A 25813-nucleotide genomic window follows, 5' to 3' on the forward strand; every position below is an offset into this window, starting at 1 on the left:
ATCCTCTCTCTTGTCTGCACCAGTGCCAGGCTGATTTGTTTGCTGTTGTTTTGGCTGGCAGTGCAATGCTTCTGAATGCAACCTAGTTGCAACCTGTAGCATCACATACCACTGATCAGCTTGTTACAGAGATCCCCAAGAGGGAAGATGAGGGGAGACTGAATCCAGCTCTCCTATTTTGTCAGTACCTCCCTGAAGGGGTGAGCCAGGAAAGCAGGCAGCGTGAAGAGAGGAGGAATTGGGAGACTGATCCATGACCTGGTTGTTAGCATATTGACACAGAGGTTGTGGTGTTTTGTTTTCCTCGTGTGGAGGCTGCGGCCCTGTTAGCAGGTTGGCAACAGGCTGGCATTGAGGCTGTGGCGTTTGAGGCTCCCGTGTGTCAGGGTGCATCATTTAGGTCTGGCTGAAGGGTGTTGCAGGCTGAATCAAAACCAGCTGATCAGTACTCAACATACTTGAGAAAGATGTCTCGACCTCTGTGCTGTGAACAGATTAAAGTTATCAATGTAGTTGATCCCTTTTCCGGCCACAGGCTTTGCTGAGCCATGTATTCAATGATAGAAGTCTACTGATCCCTGTGTTGACTGCTGGCAGTGGTCCACTATTAATCAACTGGGCCTTACAGTTCAATTAAAGCCTGCTTGAGCACAATTTTGCGGTGCGGATGCCAGTTAACAGATGTTTTTTTTCTTTATGTCACAGATCATACCACGTGTGAAGCAGTAGGCATATGTTTGAATTGTATAACCACTTATATCTCTGATAGCTGCATCTGCCACAACCAAAGATACAGGTTGATCTGTCTCGGTTGGTTTTTCCCCCTTGGCTCTATTTCCTTTCATACGTTTTTCTAAAACAAATCACAAGTCTACCTTATCCACTCTTATCAGCAAGCATCTCCACTTCTGGCCCTTGAGGATGGTTCAGACCTGTTTTCAAGTTTTAGTGTTTGGGGTGACTGTGGTCTGCGTTTATGTAGGCCGTCGGGCATCTGCCAGAAGCCATAAATGTCAACCAGTCTTGCACTTGTCTGTAGGTTTTGCACCCAGATTTATCCAGGAAGAAGTTCCTGGGAAAAGTTATGGTGTCATTTCGAGTTAACTGTCGATTAAAATAGTCTGTCCAAAACAATCCTCGTTCAAAGTCCTCTGAAGTTATTTGTGGCAGTCTGTGCGCATCAGTTCGGATGAGTACAGAAGCATGGCACTTGTGTCAGTAGGCCAGCATAGTGTAAGTTGCTGTACGGGACCTGAAATAGATGATTGCGATCAAGAGTTTCAGTCAAAAATGTACCCATCCAATTAATGTTCATCTCAAAAAACACATTTTCCAGATGATTTAGTTGTGACAGGGAACCACTTTATCAAGCTTAAAAAAGCTAAATGAATACAACTCAGACAGCAAGTGAAAAAAGTATCTGCACTACAGTAAAGCAGGAAGTAGTGCGTACCGTATCTGTTTTTAATTATAGATAAAGCTTTGAGATATGTTTAAGGTATTGTTTTACCATCATGTCATCATCAAGACCTTGTAGAGATGTGCAGCTTTCATTTGCATGTTGCAAAGGCTTTTATTTTATACATCTACTTAGATTTATTGACTTAATCCAAAAACATAAAAAGATTATCCAAAGGCAGGTTTGTAAAAGAAAATTACTATCACAGCAGTGCTCCCTCTTTTAAATAAAAATATTTACAACGCAAGACCTTCCTGGTTACCGGGGGACATCTCCAATGCACAGGTCCTGAGATTTGTTTTAATTAGGTTGCAAATTATATCTGAGTAATTTCACAGGTACAGTAAGTGGGCAAGACAAATTGCATAGGAAATGCCACATTAACATGTAATGTACTGAACTAAGTAATCTCTAATTAGATTGCCCTTTTAGAAAGGGGAGACTGTCTGTGATCTCATGGGGGAAAAAATTGTCTGAGAGTTTTAGAGGCCTCGAGGGCACTGGTGCACTTGACCTAAAACCCTTTTTAACAGCTTACTATGACACACAAAGGGTACTAAGAGGTATTATTACATGATTTGAAATGCAGATGACAAACATGTTTATTATGTTTAATTTCATTCCTGCCTCTATTGGATGCAGAATTATTTTTCTGACTTCCTTTACTTAGATGTTGGTCGAGAAGATACCTTAAAGGTGGTTTGTGCTTTTGATTGCACTGGCACCTAAAAGCATTTATTTTGCGAACTTGGGTGAGTTTTTGTATTAAGTTTATATTCTTTTGTCTTTTTTGTTGCTTTTTATCTAATTGATATCACGGTAATCCGTCATTATTTTAAAAGGAGACATATTATGCTCATTTTCAGGTTCATAATTTTATTCTGGGTTGCTACTAGAATAGGTTTACATGCTTTGATGCTAAGAAAACACATCAGTGTTCTCATCCTGTCCAGTGCAGGAGCACTGTATCCCTGACTCTGTCTGAGATCCTCTGTTTTAGCTCCCGTCTCTTTAAGGAACTCCTCCCATTTACTCAGTCTGCTGTAATTGGTCAGCTCACACACGCCTGAGCCAGCACCACTCATCGTATCTGCAGTCAGCTCTGTCGTTTTTTCAGCTTCCAGTTAGCTTTACCTCAACAGTGAATGTAGGCATAAATTACTCAAATGTGTGGCGTGGTGTATGATGTCATGAAGTCATGGAATTAAAGGCAGGACTACTGACGAGGCATTTCAGGAGCAGGGTTTTCTGTGGGAGAGATGAGCTCCTGTTGGCCGGAACTTTGGGCTATTTAACTTTCAAGACCTTTTACACACACAGACCTATATAAAACACTGAAGAAAAGAAAAAAAAAAAAAAAGCATAATAGTTCTCCTTTAAAACATTATTGCTGTAAAAACAACAAATAATGTAAAGAATACCTCTTAGCTGACCATTTTCTCCAAACAATCACTGGGTAGAGAAAATACATGAATATTTGAATGTATTTGCGGTTTTCGAGTGGTGGGATGATAGGTGCAAGATAACTTATCTCTCCTGCTTCAGCTGGCAGCTGCACCAACTGACAACAACAACAGGCACTTCATTTTGATATTTGATGAAGCCACTGTCTGTGTACTCGTATAAACCAGTCAGATGAGCAAAAACAAGACAGACCGGGAGAACGCCAGAAAAAATGAATCACACAGCAGCGTGATGGAGAAGAGTCACCTTCAGTTTTAATTAGTCCAGCAGCCAATTTCAAAACAGAGATAGAAAACGATGGACCAGTACTGACATATGACAAAAGGAAGATGAGGGCAGACTTCGGGCTTTCACTTTACAGTCTGTGACCATTTGTTCATTCACTGTCATGACTCTTTTTCTGGGATCCAATGTGATAACTTGACTTAATTCAAGCCATTCAAGCTGTAAACTGGACCGATTTTAATGGAACATTATAAATGAAGCGATTAATCCATACATAATTTATGTGATTGTCTATGGATTCACCATTTTTTCATATTCAATGTTACTAATTCCTTTTCTTATCAGAATATCAGGCCGAATCAGGACTTCATCTGAAGTGTACAACTGAATAAAAGGGGGTGGCATAAATAATAACATAATCATAAGAAGAGGAAAATGCACAGGCTAACAAAGTCAATATCAACATACTGAAACCAACCCAAAACTCAGCTCCGCTTGGAATGAATGCAATCATATTAAACGGACATGTCTCCAGCCGTATCGGCATTAGTTATCTACACACTTTCAGACCAGACACACGTGCCTCCTCTTTCATAGCATCATGCATGGATCTGGTGTCTGGAGACAAAACAAAACTAAACTACAAAACAAAACAAAAACCAAAACAGCACTTTACAAAATTTTACTGTACATATATCACCTTCGAATTAAACTCTGCATTTATATACAATACAAAATTTGCTTTTTAACTCTTCTCTCCTAGAATCTATAATTGCTGACATGTGGTACAGAGCATACAGCAACTCTTAAAAAACAAAAAAGCAACAAAGCGCAGAAAAGTACAACAAATACAACATTAAAACATGATGATTTAAAAAAGAAAACGTAAAACGAGGTACATGGCGAATATAAAAGGAACGTCAATTAAAGACAAACAACGTACATTTAAGTTAAGCAACAATATCAAGTTCACATTTCCCACCTTTTATAACTATGCTCTGTTGACGTGGCAAATCATGTCTCTTTGTAGTCCGTTGCTTGAGCACTGTCATGGAAACAACGAAGGCTGAGCACACTATCCTGTTGTTATGGTGAGGTACAGTTTAACAGTCTGTTTTCTGCACCCTTTTATTCATTTCCCTTTTCCTATCCTTCCTCTTTCCCTCATTCCCTCCTCATTCTGAAGGCATTCAGGTGAGTTTCTCTTTAGTTCATTGAAAACACCCCCTATGCAATGTTCTTAATTGCATTCTCATTAAGCTTTTCCATGTAGTTCCTAAGATCCTTTGTGTCCCCGAGCTCGATGTCCGGACATACCCATTTTATCTCACTGGTCTGCACTAGTGCTAATGGGCTGAGTACAGGACATCCATTACTGGCCTTGACGTTGGAAAAGGTGGTGAACTTCACCCTCTTTCTCTTGGTGGTGGGTGAGTTAAGCGACTCATTCCTGTGATCCCTCCCGCTAGAACTGCAGCCTCCCACGCCATTATTACCACGCTGGACGCCTCCGTTTAATAGTTGACTACCTTCCTCGAGAGTACCGCATATTTCGTCCTGCTGCTGTTGTTGCAAACAAAGGCCCTCCTCTTGGCCCAGCCACACCCAGTCGTGAGCATGGGGCATTGCTTCCGGGGCCTCCAGGGACAGCTGCTTGTTCCGGTACTTATATGCATAAGAGATGCAGTTAATGAGAAAGACCAGGATGGCCAGGCAGAAGACTCCCAGCAGGGCGTACATACCAATCTCCAGGTCTGTCAGACCTCTTCGGGATGGTAACAAGTCGTCGTCAGTGCTGCGGCTGCGAGGCAGGTCTGCCTTGTCTGGATACTCAGAGAATTCGCTCGGGACCCTCGCCCCGCTGTCTGCCGATAGACGGCCCCCGTTAGGTCTCACTGGGACATGGCCCCCGATGGTAGTGGCTCCACGGTTGATTAACCCAGTTTCCATGTCAGAGATAGATCCGCCGTAATATGGAGGGTCGGGACGTGTTCGCCGGTCTCCAGGTTGTCTGTATTGCTCCTCTGGCTGACCAAACCTCACCTGTATGTTTGCCATTCCAGTGGCTAAGACAGTACGTCGTTTCCCCTTCTGGCACACCTCCGACTGGCTCATTTCAACACGCACAAGCAAACCCTGACCTTGGCCCTTGGCAACGATAATGGGCCATTTCCACGCTGCACTGCGCTGCACCACCACCACCTGTTCATTCAAAGAGGTGGCTGCCAGGTCAAAATGGGCAGGGTTGTAGTTGTCTAGAGGAGTCATGGAGCCATCACTGAACTGGAGCCACGCACTGATGAGGGACTCCTTAGAAAACAGAAACAGAAATTGGTATCAGCATAACAGCAGTACCCAAATAACCCTGAAAATAACAGTAAACCCACAAACAGTAATCTGCACATTTCCAGCTAATGCATAAGAATGACTGGAAATTAAAGAGAGGAACATGGTGGAAGCCAAATCAAGCCTTAATTATAGGGGAAAGAAACAATAGAGTCGGATATGAAACTATTCGCTTGAAAGCCAAATATTCTTTACTCTCCAAGGGAAGAGACATTAGCCTTATTCCATTTGAAATTATAATTACAGGAATAACAGAGCTGTTCACTGGTTGGATATGCAAATCAAAGAGATGGCTCCACTATATCAAGAGTGAATTAATTATAAAGGGAAAACTACAATGCATATCATAGACTCCATAATAACCTGGATCCAGCCTTGAACTTGTAAGCAAAATACAATGCACAGTCAAGTGCTAACACAGTAAAGACTTTCCTATCTCTTGTGGTAGGTTCAGAAATGGATAATAATGTTAAATGCTTTGAAGGTGCAATTTGAAAACAGTTTCAGTTGAAAACATTTGTTAAATCAACAAAAATGGTGAAAATAATGTGAATAAATAGCAATTTTGACATCATGGCATCTATGTTTTGTGTTGCAGAGATGTCTACTGAAGTTAGCATGCTAATCCGCTAGCCCCAGCCTATCCTGTCTAAAGCTCCTGTGCAAGGAGCATAAACACCAACACTCCCCTGATGCTCCTAGCTCTTAGTCCTGAATGCTAGATGCCGATTAACCCAGCTCACTAGCCAGTGGCAGTGAAGTTAGTGGTTACACTGGTGATATGCTGCTCCCTTTTTGTTTGCAGTATGACTTAAGACAGCTGACCAATTCTTAAATATTACACCTTTAACATATTTGCATGTCTTGGTTTCGTACCTGTTTGAGCGACTCAATGACTTCTTGTGTGGTTGCAGTGGCGACGATGGCCCTGTTGCTCCCCGGGCTGAGCTGCAGGGACAAAGAAAGTCCGGATACCAACTGGACGCCCAGCTCTGTCACTGTCACTTTGTCATCCTGCACCCTGATGCTCCTCTCTGCCAGGACGGAGGACGTCAGAGGGGACAGTACCTGCAACACACGCCAACAGTTGCCACTCATGACAGTCCATAAAGATCCAAGATGACACTGTTACTGTGAATCGAGAGGAAGAGTGAATTTTGCCGGCGGCCATTGTTGTTGACAATGATGTCACTGATGTCTGAAGCGTGGAGTGAGTTTTGTCACGGAATGCCTTTGTGGTTCCTTCTTTGAAATTTTAGTCATACTCTCTGGGTCCCAGTGGTACCGGTGTCAAAACAGATGTTTACACGCACATTTGCCTGCAGCTTTGATGGAATGTCACCTTGTAGTTCAGGACTATAAAACTTAACTAAAGAGAACACAAAACTACATATTCTCAGAGTACACTGACTCAAACCTGTGTCAGAAAGTCCTCCAACTTGAACGGCACAATGTTGTCATTACTGTTAAGTAATGGAGAACACATGCACGAGGGCCCTGCATGGATAAAGAAACACTGTGATTATGTAAATGCACATACTAACCTAAAAAATGGACATAAACTCGCATGAAAACATGTAATCTCCACCCTTCTAATACATTCTCCCTGCCGGAGCTGTGAGCATGTAAATAGTTGTGATATTGCTATGAGACGAGAATCCCTCCCATCCGCTCCAATTAGCGCTCCAGTCTCTCCTCCAGCCACCCCCGCATGGCCGCATTTACCAGCCATAATGAACTGTCACCACTGATCACTGCCTCATTTGTACAGACCCTTTCCTCTGTTTTCTTCCCTTTCGTTTTTCCTCATTTCATTTTCCCTTCTGCATCCCACACGGTGTCATTGATATCACCGAATGTTAAACACAGCTCAAATCAGTGTAGTCAAATAAAAATATAGATATACGAAATATGGTTTAACCTTATCTCTGAGATGAGGGCAAGGGCAGAAAGGCAGACTGCCAGTGAATTTATTCCACGGACAATTTTTGTAAGGTTGTTCATTCTTTGAACAGATTAAAGGAAAGCCCAATGAAAAAATGACACAAAACATTTAACTGAAATGGTTCATGGGGGGGAAAAAAACACAGTTTTGAGCTGAATTATGTAAGAGTCTGGCTGCATATGTAAAGTTGGCAGTATTTTAAAACCAGCATCACTTCATACTTGCTCTGCCTCCACCTTTCAATGTTTAGATTCATAACACTGTAGATGAGTAATAGCTGTTTGTTTTACATGAAATTTTAACTCCTGCTCAATTCAAAAGGATGCTAAATGCTCTGCCGGCCTTCACCCAAAAATGAAAATTCAGACAATAACAACTCGCCCCCATACCGATGGAAGGTCAGGTTAAGTTTCATAATCCACAAAACACTCGCTTTGCAGCAAAACAGTGTTGCAGCATTCTCCTAAATATTTCAAGCAGATGGGGACTTTCTTTAAAACATAAAATGGCTTCAAATCCAGATGTCAAATTTATTTGACAAGACATTGTTTACACCTTTTTCCAGCTGAAATCTTCGCTGTAGTTGCTAAACTGAAAGCTTTAGCTTGCTTTCCTTTTAAAGTGAGTACACAAGCTTGACCACTCATCCAGGGTGTAGATGTTGCTTTTTCAAATCAATTTGGGTTCTCAAGGCTTCCAGAAATGTGGATTACGCTGAGTGAGCTGTATGGAGCCATTTTATGCGCTCTTTAGTTGTGTTTTTACATTTTGAAACAAGTCCCCATCGATGCTTTTTTGCTGTGAAGCTCCAGAAATGTTTTGTGGACTTTGAACTTCACCTGACTTTCCATCAGCATGGGGGTGATAGATAATGACTGATTTTTTTTGGGTGAACTTATCCTTAAAGTTCCTGGTTGGTAAAGCATTTAGCATCTTTTGAATGTAGCAGGATTTGATTTCAATGCGAGGCCAAAGGCTAGTGCCAGTGTTTACACTGGGCTACTGTAGGAACATGGCAGTGCAACGTGACAGACTGTGGGCGAGGACCTGCTTACTCTGAATGAAAACACAATAATGAATATTATACTCTATTTCTGCCAACATGTCCCCCTAAATTCTACACATTGGACCTTTAAGTTACTCTAATATAAGCGTGTAAGTGGGTACCTGAGTGCACCTTACTTCAAGAAGTCAGGCGACACCTTCTTTTGCAGGAGAAGCTTCCCAACTTCAAACCATGAAAAAAATGTAGGCCTTCTGCCATGATGTGCAATCTACAGTATAACCCCCCTACACAACTCTCCACAAGATGTGAGGAGCATTTTTACATCCCTAAAACTGATCAAAATTCCTCTCCATCTAACCCCGGACTACACACTCACAAATGTCCAGACTTTCTTCTGCTCCCCTCTCAGAGATGTCAAGACTCCCTCTCTTGATTCTTTGGCAGTCGTCAGATCGCTCCCCCCACCCTTTCAGGGTCCTTTGTCCAATTTTCACAAATGTCATGTCTCTCCTCCACCCCATTAGAGAGATTGCAGGTTGGGCCTTTGGCCTACATTCATAGTCGTGAGAATCTCCCACCAGACACGTCAAGTCCTTTCCTCACACCAGATTCTGAGTTTACAGGTTGCTTTTTTTCAACCCAAGAGAGCAATTAAAGACCCCTTCCAGGCTCCCCTCTTCCCATTCAAAGCTGTCAGAGTCTTGTCTTGTATGATTTCTGTCCAAGTCTCAGAGGGCTTTCACTACCTGACCCCACAAAATCCCATTTACACCTGGATCTACTTTGGTGCAACCAACAATATTACATACAGTCCAGTGTTGCCCAGACCAATGTCTCTCTGACTCATCATTCTGACACTTCTGCAAAGGTTAATAGCAAAATGTGTTATGCATGCCAGTAGTCTATCCATAACATGTCAGACAGACGGTGCTTAAAAAGATTTATCCATTTCTCTAGATACACCATTGAACTTGCAGCCCAGTATATTAATGATGAAATTACCAATTCTGTGTCCAGTATGGAATCTTCTAATACCTCAGTGGCCTTTTGAAAATCCACAGCTGTCATTTAATTGTCAAAACCAAGTCCTTCATCGTAATTCTGAACAGTTTGATCCAAATAAAACTCCTAATGCTTTATGTATTCAAAGCCTCAAGAAATTGGGGCATATGAAAATGTATTAGCACTGTGTTTCTTGGATGATTGACGCAGGGCTGCTTCCATTATTTTAATGAAGGAGTTCTCAAGTTCACATGATCTTTTTCACAATGTCCATATTTGCTTATTTTGTGTCTTCCGGGTTTGACTTTCTGACAGCATAGATCATGAAGGCAGTTCTGCTTGGCAGCCAACTCACATCTCAGATGTTGGAGCCCTCTACTAGCACAAGAAAACAGAATAAGTCTGCAGTATGTTGTTGAATTTCGCACTTGCAACTGAACTGAAAAAGATAGAAAGGTATATTCACAGTAGTTTATTATGTAGAATGAACCTAAGTGACTTGAAATGACTGACTGATAGGGAGGTAGGATAATACAGTACTTTCAACAATTGCTTTAGAAAATGTATTTTACTCATAATTACTGACTTTATCTCCTGCATGTAACTTCCAATTTCAAAAGCAAAGCATCTGTTCTTCAGCAGCCATATTATTAGTATAGTTTAGAGATGATTTGCCCCCTTTCTGCATGGAATGAAAACATAAATACACATCTTCAGCAGGTTTATATTATGTAAGAGATGCTTTGTGGCTGTACTTGAATATGGCATCCTTTTGTTGCCTTTACCTTCTCTGTCATCACTTTTAAACACCAATATAGCCAACCTCACAGCACAGCTGTTAACTGCTGTTATTTCTTAGCCATTCAACAGACATACAACCCCAAATCACGACATGCTGATTCAAACGCGACTAAAGTTATCACATGATCACCGTGTTTGGTGAAATATAGGAAGATAATACGCAGTGGAATTTTTACTTTACAATATACGGCAGATTCGCAAGGGATTAAGATCACAGATGTCCTCCGCAATCATTACAATTTACTAGAGGTCCCCAGGTACTTGTACCGTGTCAGTAGGGCGATGGAGATGTTAATAATCTGTGCCTTAAAAAAGAACAGCTTGGTCTTTTACGACCTTTAAAATGTTTTCCTAATGGGCTTTCAAATACAAACGATACTCAATCAGTTTTGAAGATCAAAGATCAAATCTTTGTTCCTGGCACATTTCTTCAGTGTAGAAACTGAAGTAGAAACTGTAGAAGGGCAAAAAATGTGTCTGACGAAATATTGGGAAATGCAAAAAAAATACATATTTGATAGTTATACACATAAATCCCGGAACATCCACATGCAACCCTAGCTGTGAATGAAATACTCGGGAGATGATGATACTGAAATAGGTTGTGTTGTTTTTAGATAAAATAATGAGAAAGCCGCTCAAGTACATCCGTAACCCTACTTGTTGTGACTTCATGCTTTGCTTTGTTTATCTATTGCTATACGTGTTTGATATGGCCTCTCTTAAAACAGGAAGCGTTGCAAAAAAATCATGAGCAGTTTTTCATTCAGAGTGATTTAACCTTTTTAGAGATCAGCTCAGCAGCATACTGCAGACTAGACTGTAAACAGAACTAACACTTTAAGAACAAAATGTAGATTAATTACTAGAAGCATTACCTATTAAATCATGTCTGCACTCAGTGGTACAGTTAACCTTTATGTTCAGTTATTTAATTTGCATTTCAAGGGAGAGATACGCTCACCTATTATAGGTAGCAATTATAATTCACTTTCTTCAGATCTAGCTTGAGCAGGAATGGGAACAAGAATAAAAGGCATTTCTGAAATTATTCCTTCCTTGGTATTGAGGTATATCTCTTATCGGTTAAAATCCCTAGCATCTTTGTAAACCCTTTGTGACTGCAGTGATTACACTTGGATTTCAGTGTCAACAATTGGAAAGCACTTGTGTTTGAAGTTGGACCTAAAATTGATCTGAATTAAACAAATGTCACATTCTCCTTAACACAACTGTCAATACTCTTGAGTCCACTTGATTGACTGTGTTGAATGTCAAGGAAGTGATGGAGTGAGCAAGTGCAGGAATATATTCTATAATGAGAGGAAGAGTTACAAAAGGTTATGCACATTTTCCACTTATATGCATCGTATACACACTTTTTTATTTATTTTATTAAGTGTCTTTTCCATGTCAAACCAAGCAGCGTCTGACACCCAGCAGAAATCAGTCTCCATAGCCACAGCCATTCAAAAAGATACCAATGTGCCACCAATATGGTAATGTATTTCAAAACCTACCTGTAAAACAACACCACAAACTATAGCCTCAAAATTACCTAGAATTATGTTTTTAGTTTTATATCTGAGCTTTTCTGACAGTTTTTTTTATGACAATTGATCGTTAGAAGCATTACAAATAACTTTAAATTGATCACAAGCACAGTCTATTCCTGTTCTGAGAAATGAAGGCTATTCCATGCGAGAAACTGCCAAGAAACTAAATATCTAATACAACGGTGTGTACTACTCCCTTCAATGAAAAGTGCAAACTGGCTCTGACCAGGATAGAAAGAGAAGTGGGATGTCCCTCTAGTGTGAGAGACAGATGCCTCATTGGTCCTCAGCTGGCAGCTTCGTTAAATGGTACCCAGAAAACACCAGTCTCGATTTCAACATTAAAGGGGCGACTCCAGGATGCTGGCCCTCTAGGCAGAGTAGCAAGGCCAGCCTGTGGGAAGTTCTTCTGTAAGCATGGATTGACATTTCTCCAGATTAACGAAACAAATTGACAGCTAGAATGCCAAATGTCTGAAAGGCTGTAACTGCTGCAAATGGAGAACGCTTTGAGGACTTAGAAATCAGTATTTCTAGTCTTGTCAACGTACTTGACTGTTGTTTATATTCATTTGGCAACTCATTTGATGGATTAAAGTGTGATTTTTCACACTTTTTTTTTGGGTGACCCCAAACTATTGAGCAGTAGTGTACAGTATATCGCTGCTGTTTTGCACTATTACATTGTCATTCATCCTCTAATTCAATTAGCCCCCTGTTCACAAGTGTAATTATGTAAACAGTGCAGCGTACTAGTGAAGTGGCCTGAGCTGTGTCAAAAGCAGGGCTGGATCTAGCATTTGAGGCTTTCATAATACAGTCTATTAAATGTCATTTACAGCCATTCAATCTTCACACCACCATATAACATCTGCACGGATCAGTGAGATGTTAATCTACCAGATGATAACTTTGAAGTAAAACAAATGATAGCGAATGGCACACATTTCCAGTTTCTCTTTTTTCCCATTTCATCAACATCTAACTTAACACAAGATGATCTCACATATTTTTTCAGTCTTTTCCTTTCAGGCCAATGAAACAGCGCTTTCGCACACATAATCACTCCTGCAGTGCACACAGCTCTTCAATTGATATATAGAGACGAGGAGATTATGATTCCAGGCCACTGCTTCAACAATGTGTTGCTTTGTGTTGTGCTATCTTGTAAATGCCAGATTGATGTTGATTCACGGTGCGAGCAGGCGCACGTGCTGTCCTGAGCAGGGACCTGGTTGTAGTATTAAATAAATAGGATTCCCAGTGTGTGTGTGTGGAGAGAGAAAGAGTGAGAGAAAGAGAGTCCGCGGAGTTTTAAGCTTTTATTAAACGTGCCACAATCGAAGGCATGGTTCTCTGTCAGCTCGTGATTAGCTAAAGTATTTGTGCCATGCTGCAATCAATGCAGTTATTTTTGTAACTCCACACACATGGAGGGGGGTTGATCAAATTAGGTTATGTGGCTCAGGTTCTACCTATCTGGGAACACCTAAAGCTGCTCAATGTCCTCCTGGATCCACACTCTCACTTATTAAGTCTAAACTCGCAACTTATGTTTTATGAGCTATGGCAGTGTTTCCCACACATATATTTTACTTGGGCGGTCTGCAGTACAAAGCGATCCCTCCTCTGTGGCTCTTCCGTTCCATTTTTTCCCTGTTAAAAGGGTTGTTTAGGTGGGGTATGATTTCAACAGAGGGTCTGTGTATTTATGTGTATGCTGTACAAATTGTAAAGACCCCTGTGGTTTGGGGCTGTGTAAATAAAACCTGACTCGGCTTCTTTTTCCACTGCAAAACCTTTTCTTTCTTTCTCCATATTCTCCATATATGTAGGTTATTTCCAATCTCTATCTATTTTTTCTGGGTTTACTGCTAAAAAACCTGTTAAAACTCAGTGGCCCAACCAAAGGCCATCTGGCTAGTTTGCCAAGCTTGTAAACACAACTAAGCAATTTTGGTGTATTTATATGCATGAAGTTAGTGCAAGTAAGGAAATAAAGAACTATAATGAGTTTCCACCCCTGTCACTCTCAATCAGGGGTATTTTGAGGTCATTAAATGTGATTTTTCTGTCAGGCACCTGGATTTTTCCTTAGACAAAAGTGTTCAGCGATATTGTTATCTAATTTGATCGTGGACCGTGTAAGACTATAAGATGTGGACCCATTGTGTTTTCTAGGTAATAGGGACACTTTCAGCTCATTCGTACGGCTTATTTTTATAGCAAAAAATTTAGGTGAGAAAAAAAATAAAAATAATTCAGTGTGTTCAAACCCGTATTGATGCCAGCAGCACTTATGGAGCTTCTGACAGCTTTGAATTTACTTTAGGCTGGACTGGGATAGGCGTTTAAGATAATTTTACATAAATTTCCATGAATATGAGCAAATAGCTTAGAAAAGGCTACATTTGTCCTTCTTTCTGGTCCCTTGAAAGGAGAAGAACTCAATGAGAAAGAAAGAAACACAAAGTGTTCACATAATGGGCTTTTGTGTTTGCAAAGAATCGCCTATTTTATGCACCCAGCAGACACAGGGCAACATTAGCATTCATTCACAGTCATGTTTCTGACTACCTGAAAAATGGAAATCCAATATTTACCTATCCTTTTCAACACTTTTCTGTCCCCATCAACCCCTGAGAAAAATATCTGGGTTTTAGCTCCTACATTAGGTGCTCCACTGTGCTCAACAGGTGGTGCTGTTTGGTCCTCGGTGGGTCGTCTACATGGGGGTTTATCAGGACATTTCTGCTCCAAACAGATGCTTGTTGCTGCAGTAATCACCATTGATGAAAGTAGCATGTTTCTTTTATCTGTGCAACCAAAACAGTTAGCTCGAAAGAGAGATGCAGATTTGGTCGTTCATTTCCCAACTTCCTCAGCTTCCTCACTACGAGCCACCATTTTCACATTACTTATAAACTTAATGCATTGGTGGAGCTTCTCCTCCTCGCTTTTTTTATTTATCGTGTTGTGAGCAGAAAGAAAAGGTGCACCCTGCATCAAATTCAATACATTGTGATAGATTTTCTTCTGTTAGAATTTTCTCCCTGATTTTACCAAAACACTAGCCAAGTCTTGCACCACTGCATTGCCTCCCTCATATCAGACTTGTTCAACAGTTTAAACAGGTGCGATGCTGTGCTTGCTGTTGGCTGTTTCCTTGGGTGGAAAAACAACTGAGCCTGTTGGAGATTTGTTGGCATAAAATATGCAACATTTCCACATTCAAATGTCTGAAAATGACTAGATCTTAGCTCTGTCGCTCCAACTTCTGGGAAAACATCAGATGATATTTCAGAGAGTGAGGAAGGAAGTTGGCAAACGTGATTCAACGCAACATGAATAAAATTTTAAACATTACCTCGTCCGTGAACATTTCTGCCTGAGTCACATCAGATTTTCAACAACGATGGTAGTTGTTTAATTATAAAGACAACAACTCCCATGATCCCATGCTACATACCATCTAACTAGGTCTTTTGTTTTCACTTTTTTGTTTGAAATTACATATTGTGCAATTAAAAATGTGGACATCAGCGTCCTGTGTTAAAGTGAGGAAACTGATGACAGAGATTGCTGCAAAAAATGACAACAAGAACTGATGAGATCTGTTGTAGCTTCACAGGTTGTTGACTTACAAAAATAGCAACTTTTATGACAAATTTTTAGTCCACCGCACCTACTGCAGCTTTAGTGATGACTGAAAATCACTTCGACACCGCTGATGTGTCGCTAATGAATCTCAGCGCAAGTTCAATCAGGAAGACTGTCTTAATGTTCATTCAATCACAACTCACTCTCTGTCTTAATCACCAGTTCTTAATCAATTGACTATGGGCGTTTACTTTAATTCTCCTCTCTGCTGTTTCACTGCAAAACTGCTGCCGCCCTCCTCCACCCCATTCACCTCCAGTTCATTATATCCAGTGCTCAGGTTGAGCTCACCAGAGTTCACCCCATTTCATCCAGATCTTCAGCCATCATCTCCATCCATCGCCACCACCGGCGTCTAGGCTCCATCAGGGAGGATTCCTATGCTACATTACTCACGGCTTCACCCTCCCTCTTAAAATATAATGGGGCCTAATCGCCAAAGACTCTTTTTCTCATTTGATGTGCACATTGTTAATATTTATCAATTCAGGACAAAGTCTCTTCTGATTGAACTAAATAGTTGGAGCAAGCAGCCCCCCAACCCCAACAGAAAATGACAGACATGAACGTGAGCATAATGTTAGACTACATAATGAAGTGAAACACAACAACAAGGCAGCCTGCTTACGGCCCAATCGCCAGAATAATTTGTAATGTACGTTTCTGCAAACCATATGTTGAAACTTGCCAATTCTATATTCTATACTCGCTATAATTTTACATTTCTTTCTGTTCAGATTTTCAATTTTATCTTGTGACAATGCTGTGCCTATGTTATGGTTAGGCGAACGCACTAAAAAACACTTAGAAGAAGATCATGTGTTGAAAGCACCCAGTTCGGGCAGAGTAGGCTAATATGAACGCTAGCTACATGGTTAACTGAGGATACTAGCTAACTGCAGCTACATTTAGCGGTAAGTCCAGTTATGCCCCCTATTTGTTTGGAGTGTGAATTTGACAGTGGCGATTCTTACATATTGCACCTTTAACTGGCAACATTTCATTCTGCCGACGGGACCGCTGCTTATGATGTTAACAGAACACACACACACAAAATACACACCTGTAGTTTGGTAGTTCCAGCATTCTGTCCTATTACGACTTGGCCCTCCAGCAGTTGTGCGACCTTTGGGTCCGCCACCCTCAGAGAATCCTTGACCAGTTGTGTCACCTCCACCTGCCAGTCAGTACCCAGCAGGAAGTTCTGCTGGCCCATCCTGTCCTCCTCCGAGGCTCCTCTGACTTCTCCGTTGTCCGCCACAAACTGCGTGAGGACGCGCAGGGTGGTGCTCTGATACTGCGCCACACAGCTGCTCTCCGTCCTCTCGTCAGCTGCATCGCCGTCATTCTTGACATCAGTGACCCTCTCGTACCTTCAGGGACAGGAAACAAGAGGAATGATGCATGGATCAATCGTCGCTTATAGCAGTGAGAGCTATAGAGGCAGATAACACACATACTTGTTTGTGGGGTAAAAAGAACTGAAAGCTCTTTGTGTCTGGAGAAGTCCTCAGGAGACACTTTGAAGGTTATCACCAGTAATATTCTCCTTTTTCCTATCACAAATGCATTGCAATTCATTTCTTTTCTTATCACCATTAATGCCCATAAAGTCTGCACACTCTGATGTATTTACAGCAGTCAAAACCCCGACTGTCTGTTGTGCTGCAGGTTTCCCCGACCTCCGAAAAGTCGTAGCGCTGCCAGTGTTTTCAAGAATCCATTAAAAACAGCTTGCAGAGACAAACTGCTGCCTTGCTTGCGTTCTCATTTTCTTTCAAAGGGCAACTGATATTTTGCTGTATGTCTGCCATTTATTTGGCCCACGGCAAACACTTTGCAGATATAGCCATCTCGAAAGATATGTTTTAGAGCAAATGCAAACCCAGTGGGGGAATTTTGTGACACATTTGTTCGATTCTTTTTTCTTCTGTTTAAGTTTATGTGGCCGTTTTTCACATTAAAAGACCAGCCTTGGACTGGAGAGGTAGGGAAGGAAGGAAGGAAGGTAGGAAGGAAGGAAGGAGGTGGAAAATTACCCTTTTAGGAGGAAGGAAAATGGGTGCCACTGTAGACCTAACAAGATATTGAAACAAATAGACAGTGGTTCTAAAAAGATAAATCATAGTCTCAAAGCCATTACAAGGCAAAATGTATATGGAACCCAGATGTTTAATGCAAGTTTTATTGTAGTTTATCATGCAATCTGTTTTCATTTGATTCTACTCTTCTCCACTGCATTGCATTTTCGAAGCAGTTTGTCTCCCCTCATGATTAACTGGAATTTACTGCACCTCCCAAAAGTTCTTGGTCCCATTTCTATCAAAAAATGCATTAAAACTGCTTGTAGACACAAACTGCTCCCTCGGCTACTATAATACATCATATTAAACAACAACATATTGTATTTTTGGGTCTCCGGGCTGAGCTGCGGGAGCTGCAGTGACGGGTAAAATGTGGCCTTGGGACACGGATCTGCTCCACAGAGTCAACCACGTTTGACAATGAAAAGAAACATCACTATGGCTATTAGGCATATACATCACTCTTATCCACCTGCTCTTCATCTCCCATCACTCTTTATCACTGGCGATACGTCTATTTTGTTGTCCTGTGCATTTTCATTGTCATCTCTCACGGTGTGTACCTGGCTCTCGCTCTATTTCTCACATCCATTTCTTACTTGACTTTCCTATAATCTATTTTTCAACTCTCTCTCTCCACGCTCACCTTTATTCTCTTACTGTTCTGAGCTCTGCCTGCATCTCTCTCTCTAACAGTCAGGTGGCCGGGGGGGAGTGACAGTGACAGTTTCCATTAGGTTTAATGAGGCATAGCCGGTCAGGCAGAAAAACGGGCTGACAGGTTAACATGCTGTGGCCCAATGGCTTGGCTTAGTTCCTAACCTCTCTCCGCCAGCCCCTCCCCTTCCCTTACTTCACATCAGTGCAGGGACGGCAGTCTAAACCAAGGTGACATTTGTGGCTGGCAACAGAAACATGGGGTCAGGTCATGTTTGTAACAGTGACTGACAGGTCAGCTAAGGTCCTGGGGTGTAATGAGGTGACTTGCACGCTTATGTGAATGCGAATGAGCACACAAAGTTGGAGCCCCGCACACAGTGGTAAACCTGCACCGAAAAAACATTTGCTTTCCCTCCTTTGCCTTTCCTTCTTACAGATATGCACGTAAACGTGACGTATCATGCATTCTTCATGCAGTGATGCACTTGATGGACATGACTGGTGTGATCAGGCGCAGGGGGTATTTGTGTTAGAGTGCCACCCTGTGGGCTGAAAGCCAATGGGAAATGTGACACTGGTGACTTTATGGCTGAAATGTTCTTTTTAACCATGTTCTATAATTTCTCTACAGATTTGTATTGCATTTGCAGTTGTTATATCTGTTACTAGGGCTGCAACTAATTATCAATTAATCTGCTGATTATTTTCTAAATGAATGGGTTGATTGTTTAGATTGACATGCCAAAATATTGTTCAGCACAATTTCCCAGAGCTCAAGGCGACATCTAAAAAGTTGCTTATTTTGTTCAACCAACAATCCAAAACCCAAAGACTCTTCATTTACTGTCATATACCAAAGAAAAGCAGCAAAATCTTGCATTTAAGAAGCTGGAACTGGGACATTTTCTGACATTTTTGCTTGAGAATGGCACCGAAAAGGTTGACTCATCATCAAAAGAGTTGTGATTTTTTTTCTCTGAATAGACTGATTGTTGCAGCTCTATTTAAGACATCCGCTGTTAAAGGGGCTCTGTGGAACATCTGTGTTGTGCTGGAAGTCATTAGTTCATGAGAACATTAGCTACGGTTGCTCTCTGTTAGCGGAGTGGAGAGAGGCACTGAGACGAGACAAATCCTTTGGGCGGTCGCGGAAAATCCGACCCAAGTCCTTCACAAAGAAATCCACGGTCCAGCAGCATTTAAACAACTTAAACAAATTGTCCACAGGTAGTGGAAAAGTGGAAAATACCCAAAAGTCATACTTAAGATACAGTATCATGTCAAAATACTACTTTGGTAGAAGAAAAAGTCGCTAGAAGAAGTAATAGATGGCAATAAATATAGTTAAGTACAAGTTAAAGTAAATTCTACATGTTTTAATTTAACATTGCCCACCGTTGGCTATGATGAAGCATGTAATCTGCAAAGTAACTAGTAACTACAGTTATCAAATAAATGTAGAAGAGTTAAAAGTACAATATTTGCCTCCAAAATGTAGTGAACTGGAAGTATAAAGTAGCAGAAAATGGAAATACTCAAGCAAAGTTAAAGTACCTCACATTTGTACTTAAGTAAATGTACTTAGTTACATTCCATCACTGCACACAGGCTTGTATGGGGAAAGTCTCATTTTTCACGTCACGTCACAATCCGCTCACATATGACCAATAAAAAACATGTGAATTGCTGCAAATGAATAAATAGAGTCCCTTTAATGCTGCTATAATGCTAACTGGGGCTCCTCAAAATCTGATTGTGCCAATGATACAACCTAAAACTTCAACATCAGCAGTGGTTCCACTCAGAGTATATGCTTTTCAAACAGGGAGTAGACGTACTTATTTGAATAAATTGCCAACAATAAAGGGGACATACATGTGAATGTCTACACCAAATTAATTTATGTTTTCATTTCACAGCATGTATTTTACATAAATGTAATATCCTGGATCTGATGAAAAGGCCAAACACTGTGTCACATGAAACACTATCATTCCTTTTTACATTACAATCACTCTATTGTTTCAGCGTTTCATGTCGTCACCATAGTTACAGTCTAATCATAATAAGTAATTATAATAGCTATTATTAAATGTAAATTAGTGTGCTCCAGTGATCGTCTATTTTAATTTAAACGTGGTTATTTCTATTTCAGTTGTTTGAAGAAATATCACTAATTTAAATATTTTTATTATAGCCGCCTCGTACAGCTCACGATGCGCCGCACAGATCACCGCACACCGTGTCAGCCTGAGGAATCTTGTCCACACTCTGTAATGCTCAAAATTATTACTCATTTCTTATTCGGCCCCTTTTGGGAGACTGGATTATTAGACTGTCATTATGCCAACTCTGCTGCTACACCTGCATTTTATGCCTCATGTGTCTGCACCGACACCGCCGAGCCAATCTGTTGTATCCTCCATTTATTTGACTAAGTGAAGAATTTCTTTTCGACTTCTTGTGCTGGGATTGTTAAAAACGTCTTAAGTTAATGACCTAAGTAAAGACATTTATACATGTCCTGGGACTTTTTTAAATTGGCATTTTGTGCTGTGATATATGGGTATTCCCTAGGTAAAGTTAAAATCTCTTGAGGTGTGGACCAATGGTTTAGCTCGATCAGGAGTCTAGTGTCAGCAAGGATGACGTTTGTTGTGCTGGAAATGGCTGCCTTAAAGCTGCTGATATAGTGATGCAGTGTTCAGTTCAAAAAAGGGATATATTTAAAGGTGCAATATGTAAGAATTTTAGTTGAAATTTTTTTTCACTAAAGTTATCAACAGAATGTTAAGAAATAACAGTTTTGACATTATGACTTCTATGTATTGTGTTTCAGCCATCTCTAACACTCTGAACACTCTCCTGGTGCTCCAAGCTCCCGGTCTGGACCACTAGATGCACGGCTTATCGGGCTAACTAGCTAACGGCAGCAACAGTTAGAAGCCGTTAGCGGTTACTCTGGTGATACGCTGACCCCTGTTTGTTTTAAGAATGATTTGACAGGTGGCCAACTCTCACATATTGCAAATTTAAAGGTGCAATTTAAAATAATTATAGTTCAAATCATATTTTTTTTTTTACTAAAATGATCGAATAAATGTGTAGAAACAAGAGTTTTGGCATTATGTCACAGACGTGTATTGTGTTGAAGAGGTGTCTACTCAAGTTAGCATGCAGGCCTGAAGTCCTCCTTCTACTAGCGATGCAAAGCTCCTGTGCTAGCGGTGTAAACGACAAAATGCCAAAAGCCGCACGGCTAACAAGCTAACAGTAGCTACATATATAGATGTATAAAAAAAACACAGTCAGCAGTTATCCTGGTGATATGCTGCCCCTACTTGTTGGTCGTATGAATTCAAGGTGGCCACATCTTATGTATTGCACCTTTAAGAATAATAACAACATGCAACAGTATAGATGCAATAGACAATCAGGCCTCACCTTCTGTTGCCTGCACTAACAGGAACCCTCCAGCCTTTGATCTGGCTGAGCTCGGTGTCAGCCACATCGATGAGCAGCGGCAGACGGGGCATCCACACACTCATCTCGAGCTGGGCACTCAGGAAACTGTAGGTGAAGTTCAGCATCACTCTGCTCTTTCCTCTCGTCTCCTTCCCGTTGACGAACACGTAGTCACAGCGCTCCGACACCTGGAGAAAAAAGGGGAAAGAGGTTAAGAGACTGACACAAAGACAAAGGAGGAAGCGTCAATTTGAGACTTGGACAAAGTGTGACAAATTATTCAAAGTCTTTCAAAGAGCTCATTCCAATGTGATTTTTCTAAAGTGCATCATGGATGTAGTAGGGAAATTCTGTCACTTGGACTGCTTTGAGGTACAGTGTCTTTTGTTCTTTCTGTCCGGTTGAAGTTTTACAGTCAAAAAACCTCTTCTGACAGGCTGCAGGGTGGAAGGATTTGGCATTGCTTCAAGGAAATGTCGAGTGTCAGGTCTGCTCAGTTCCTTCCCTCTGTCTGTTTGTGTGTGTGAGAGAGAGAGTGTGTGTGGGTATGATTTTGGCTACTTTCAGAGACACTCTTCAGCTTCAAGACCACTTAATTGGGGAAGCAACTGAGGACAGAAGCCAGAAAACAGCCGAGTTTTAGGTCAGTGGTTACAGGGTCAGAGCTAATGTAAGTCTATGTAGTTTCCCCAAAAGTGAACTCAGTAATTTAGTGCAGTATGTGTGTGTGTTTAAAGTCTGCAGATGCATCTTTAATGCCTGTGTGTGCAGTATAATGTGTGTGCAAGTAAAGTGACTTTGGTCCAACGTAACAGATGGAGCCGAGGAAAGACACACAACCTGCTCCATCCAGCCACAGAACAAAACCGCATTGTGATTGGCTGGATAAAACACAACTCCGAAGAAGTTTCTCAGATGCATCTCCAACATAGGGAAATTACATAGCGAGAACATCACAAGTGTCTGTCATTAAATTCAAATCACCGCAATCTCCTCATCAAACATTTCCTCCCTTTGAGGAGCAAATCTATTTAACGGTCCGTCAGTAAATGTTGTTTGTAATCACTTGTGTTTCAGTTCATTCTAATCTGAAATACCATCATAAGCTTGATTGGCACAAGTGGTAATTTGAGCAGAAGTCCTCAGTACTGACAGTTGCTTCCTTATAACAAACCAGCTACAAGAAGACTGTCATCTGTCTCCACGTCTTTGCATATAACTTGGCAGCTTTACTCTCGAATGATGTCAGACCAGCCCCTATCTCAGAGCAACAAAACTGACAGCTTGGTATCTGTCAGTTCTCTCCTCCTCATCCCTTTCGTTTCCTCTTTCTCTTTCTCTTGCTCTCCCACTCTTTCACTCTCACCCTCAGTCTACTATAGTACGACTGCGCCTCCTACATGCTCAGCCTTCCTGTAATGAGAACAGGTTGTGCTTCAGAAAGGCTGAGTCTTAGGTTGATATTAAAGTAGGGAGGGCGGGGAAGATTCACATCTGTGAAGTGTTGCTCATGATGACAAAACATCCAAGTTCTATCAAGCTGTGAAAATGAAAATGTTTCATGTTACTAGAGCTGAGATTAATCAATACAGTAATTATCCTTCTGCAATTTAGATGAATAGGTCCAGTGTGGAAGATTTAGGGGGATCCGTTGTCAGATATCAGTTTTGATATGTATCCATTGGTGTGTGATTATCCGAATCACTGTGTGTTCGTTACCGTAGAATGAGCCTTTCATATCTACATAGAGAGCAGGTCATCTTTCACTGCGTCTGCCATGTCGCACTGCCATGTTTCTACAGTAGCCCAGAACAGACAAACCAAACGCTGGCTCTCGACAGGGCTTTTAGTGTTTGTGCCATAATTAACAGCCATTGTAGGCGGGAGTGAGGCGAGGGGTGTTCAGTTGGTCGGAATTTACCCTAAATCCTACACACTTGAACTGTTTTGCTGCTTCTCAAACTAGCAGGTTTGATTTTGGTTGATTTTCTAGCTCTCTAGCCTTAATGGCTACAGATTAAAGATTTAGATATTCATTCAAATTGTACTCAGTACTCAATGATTTCAAAAGTAAATAAGTAGATTACAGGGTCTAATGCATACTTAAGTACGAATACTTGGAAAAAAATACTCAGTAGTACAAGTACAAAATGACTTAATTACAGTCATTTGAGTAGCTGTAATTAGTTAATTCCACACCTTGTTTGAAAGTGAAATATAATAAGTTTGGGTTTTGGACTGTTGGCCTGACCAATCAGGACATTTTTAAAGGTGTCATCTTGAACTTGGAGTAATCCTCATGGATATTTTTCACTATTTCCTGACACTTTATAAGTGAATAATCGATTAGACACCCTGCAGTCAAAAATGTATTTTTCTTCTTTTTCCCCACAGTTGAGTGTCTGAGCTTCACTGTGTAAAATGATGTGGAGTTTCACACCGGAGGGCTGTTTTCACATTCATCGCTGAAAGTGCGAGGTTTCCCTGTGCTCATTACAAATTGGATTTGAGAGGCAGGCCGATGAGCATAATTCGTGACATCACAAACAGTTTGGAAACTAATCCTGTTCCAATATTAGGTGAACACAAGAGTGGTGTGCAAACCTGAAGCCTCCAGTGCACATTCACTGAAAATGGACTTAACAGCGAAGTAGGAGACGTCTCCTGTGAAGTAGTTGACCGAATTATAAATACAATATTTGCATAATTATTATGTAATGATAAGGACTTTAACACGACAAGAACTCTTTGTGCAAAGCCCATGCCAGAAACACATTATTAGTTAAAGCACAGTGTATTACATGCATATTAAAACATGTCTGGAGGGGATCTTTATCGTCTAATAATCATCAGTTGCAGCCTTACATGCAACTTGTATTATAAAGCGGATAAAGGCTTACAGAGAGGAGCGAGAAAAACATAAAACTAAATTGTTGAGAGAGGCGTCTGCCCTCGTCGGTGCTGTGCTAATGTGACTTGATGATCATGGACTATATATTGTATGTAAATTAGTCTATTTTGGAGGTGTGTGCACATTGAAAAGTCACAGGGACACACAGACACGCACACACACACACACACTAATGTGCAGGGTTTCTAAAGGCAACCATCCAGAGAGTGAGCTGAAAGAATCCACTTCACTCCTCATTGAGTCTCTCTCTCTGTCAGCCTGTCTCTTTCCCCCAAATGCTGAAATCACTTCATGTCAACCCATCTCCACCGTTCAATCTCCAGTCTTACCTCCACTTTGTCTCCACATTCTACACCCGTCTTTATCTCTCCACATGAAACGTATGGGAGATGATACCACCATAAAGATTTAATTGAGATCTCTGTAAGGTGACACCTTCTGCGACGCGTGAAAAATTTAGCACTTGACTGATCGCCCTCGCTGCTGTTATCACCATTAATGTGTCCTGAAATGACGCACAAATCAATGTCACTTCTCCATGGAAACTATCCATTGTGTTGCTAATCATGCAGACTTGAAATGTATCCAGAGTGACGCGCGCAGACACAGATAAGGACACCGCCGAATCGATTGAGAGTGTGGTGCGCGTGGATGACACTCACATTGTGCTGCAAAGGGACGTTTCTCATTTCTAAAGGATGTTAAGATTTCTTTAATTCACTAAAAAAGTAAAGTGTCTTACCTAACTGGCAATCCGGGCATGGAAGATGAGATGATTCTAGCTTAGGGCAGCAGGTATGTGCAATTTCCATCATTCTAAACTATAAAGACTCACTAAACTATAAAAGTACATCCTAGTGTGAGGTTCAGTGATTTATTGGTACACCTCAGGGCTCTATTTGATTGTGATGAAAAGAGAGATATGTAGTAAAACAGATCAAAACATTGGTCTATTTGGATTTTTCGATTGAGCTTCATATTAATATTCTCCTCTTTAACATTAAAATTAATCTGCCTTTAAAAGGTAAGGACCTGGGGGAGGATATGTTGTAATCCCTCACTTTCAACGTAGTGTTTGGATTTGATAACCATGAGCAACCTCCCCCGCTTTACATTTTTCCACCTTTTCTACATATTCTATTAGAAAAACATTCAAACATTTGTTTTGCCCAGTCACAAAGCACGGACTTGGCAGCCAATTAAAAGCAGCGAGGGCCCACTGAGCCGTG

General features: G+C 41.0%; 1 protein-coding gene across 1 annotated transcript in view; it reads right to left on the reverse strand.

The window, feature by feature from the left end:
* Window positions 1-3152: 3152 nt before the first annotated feature.
* Window positions 3153-25813, reverse strand: part of LOC311275056 (transmembrane protein 132C) — a 165652-nt gene continuing 142991 nt past the window's right edge. Inside the window, exons 7-10 of the mRNA XM_084383247.1 lie at window positions 21653-21861; window positions 16528-16837; window positions 6371-6562; window positions 3153-5458 (exon numbers count right to left, since the gene is read on the reverse strand). Of these exons, the coding sequence (XP_084239373.1) occupies window positions 4376-5458; window positions 6371-6562; window positions 16528-16837; window positions 21653-21861 (1794 nt within the window). The 3' untranslated portion in view covers window positions 3153-4375. The remainder of the gene's footprint in view (window positions 5459-6370; window positions 6563-16527; window positions 16838-21652; window positions 21862-25813) is intronic.

Source organism: Pagrus pagrus (genome assembly GCF_965226575.1).
Source record: "Pagrus pagrus genome assembly, chromosome: 19".
NCBI lineage: Eukaryota > Metazoa > Chordata > Actinopteri > Spariformes > Sparidae > Pagrus > Pagrus pagrus.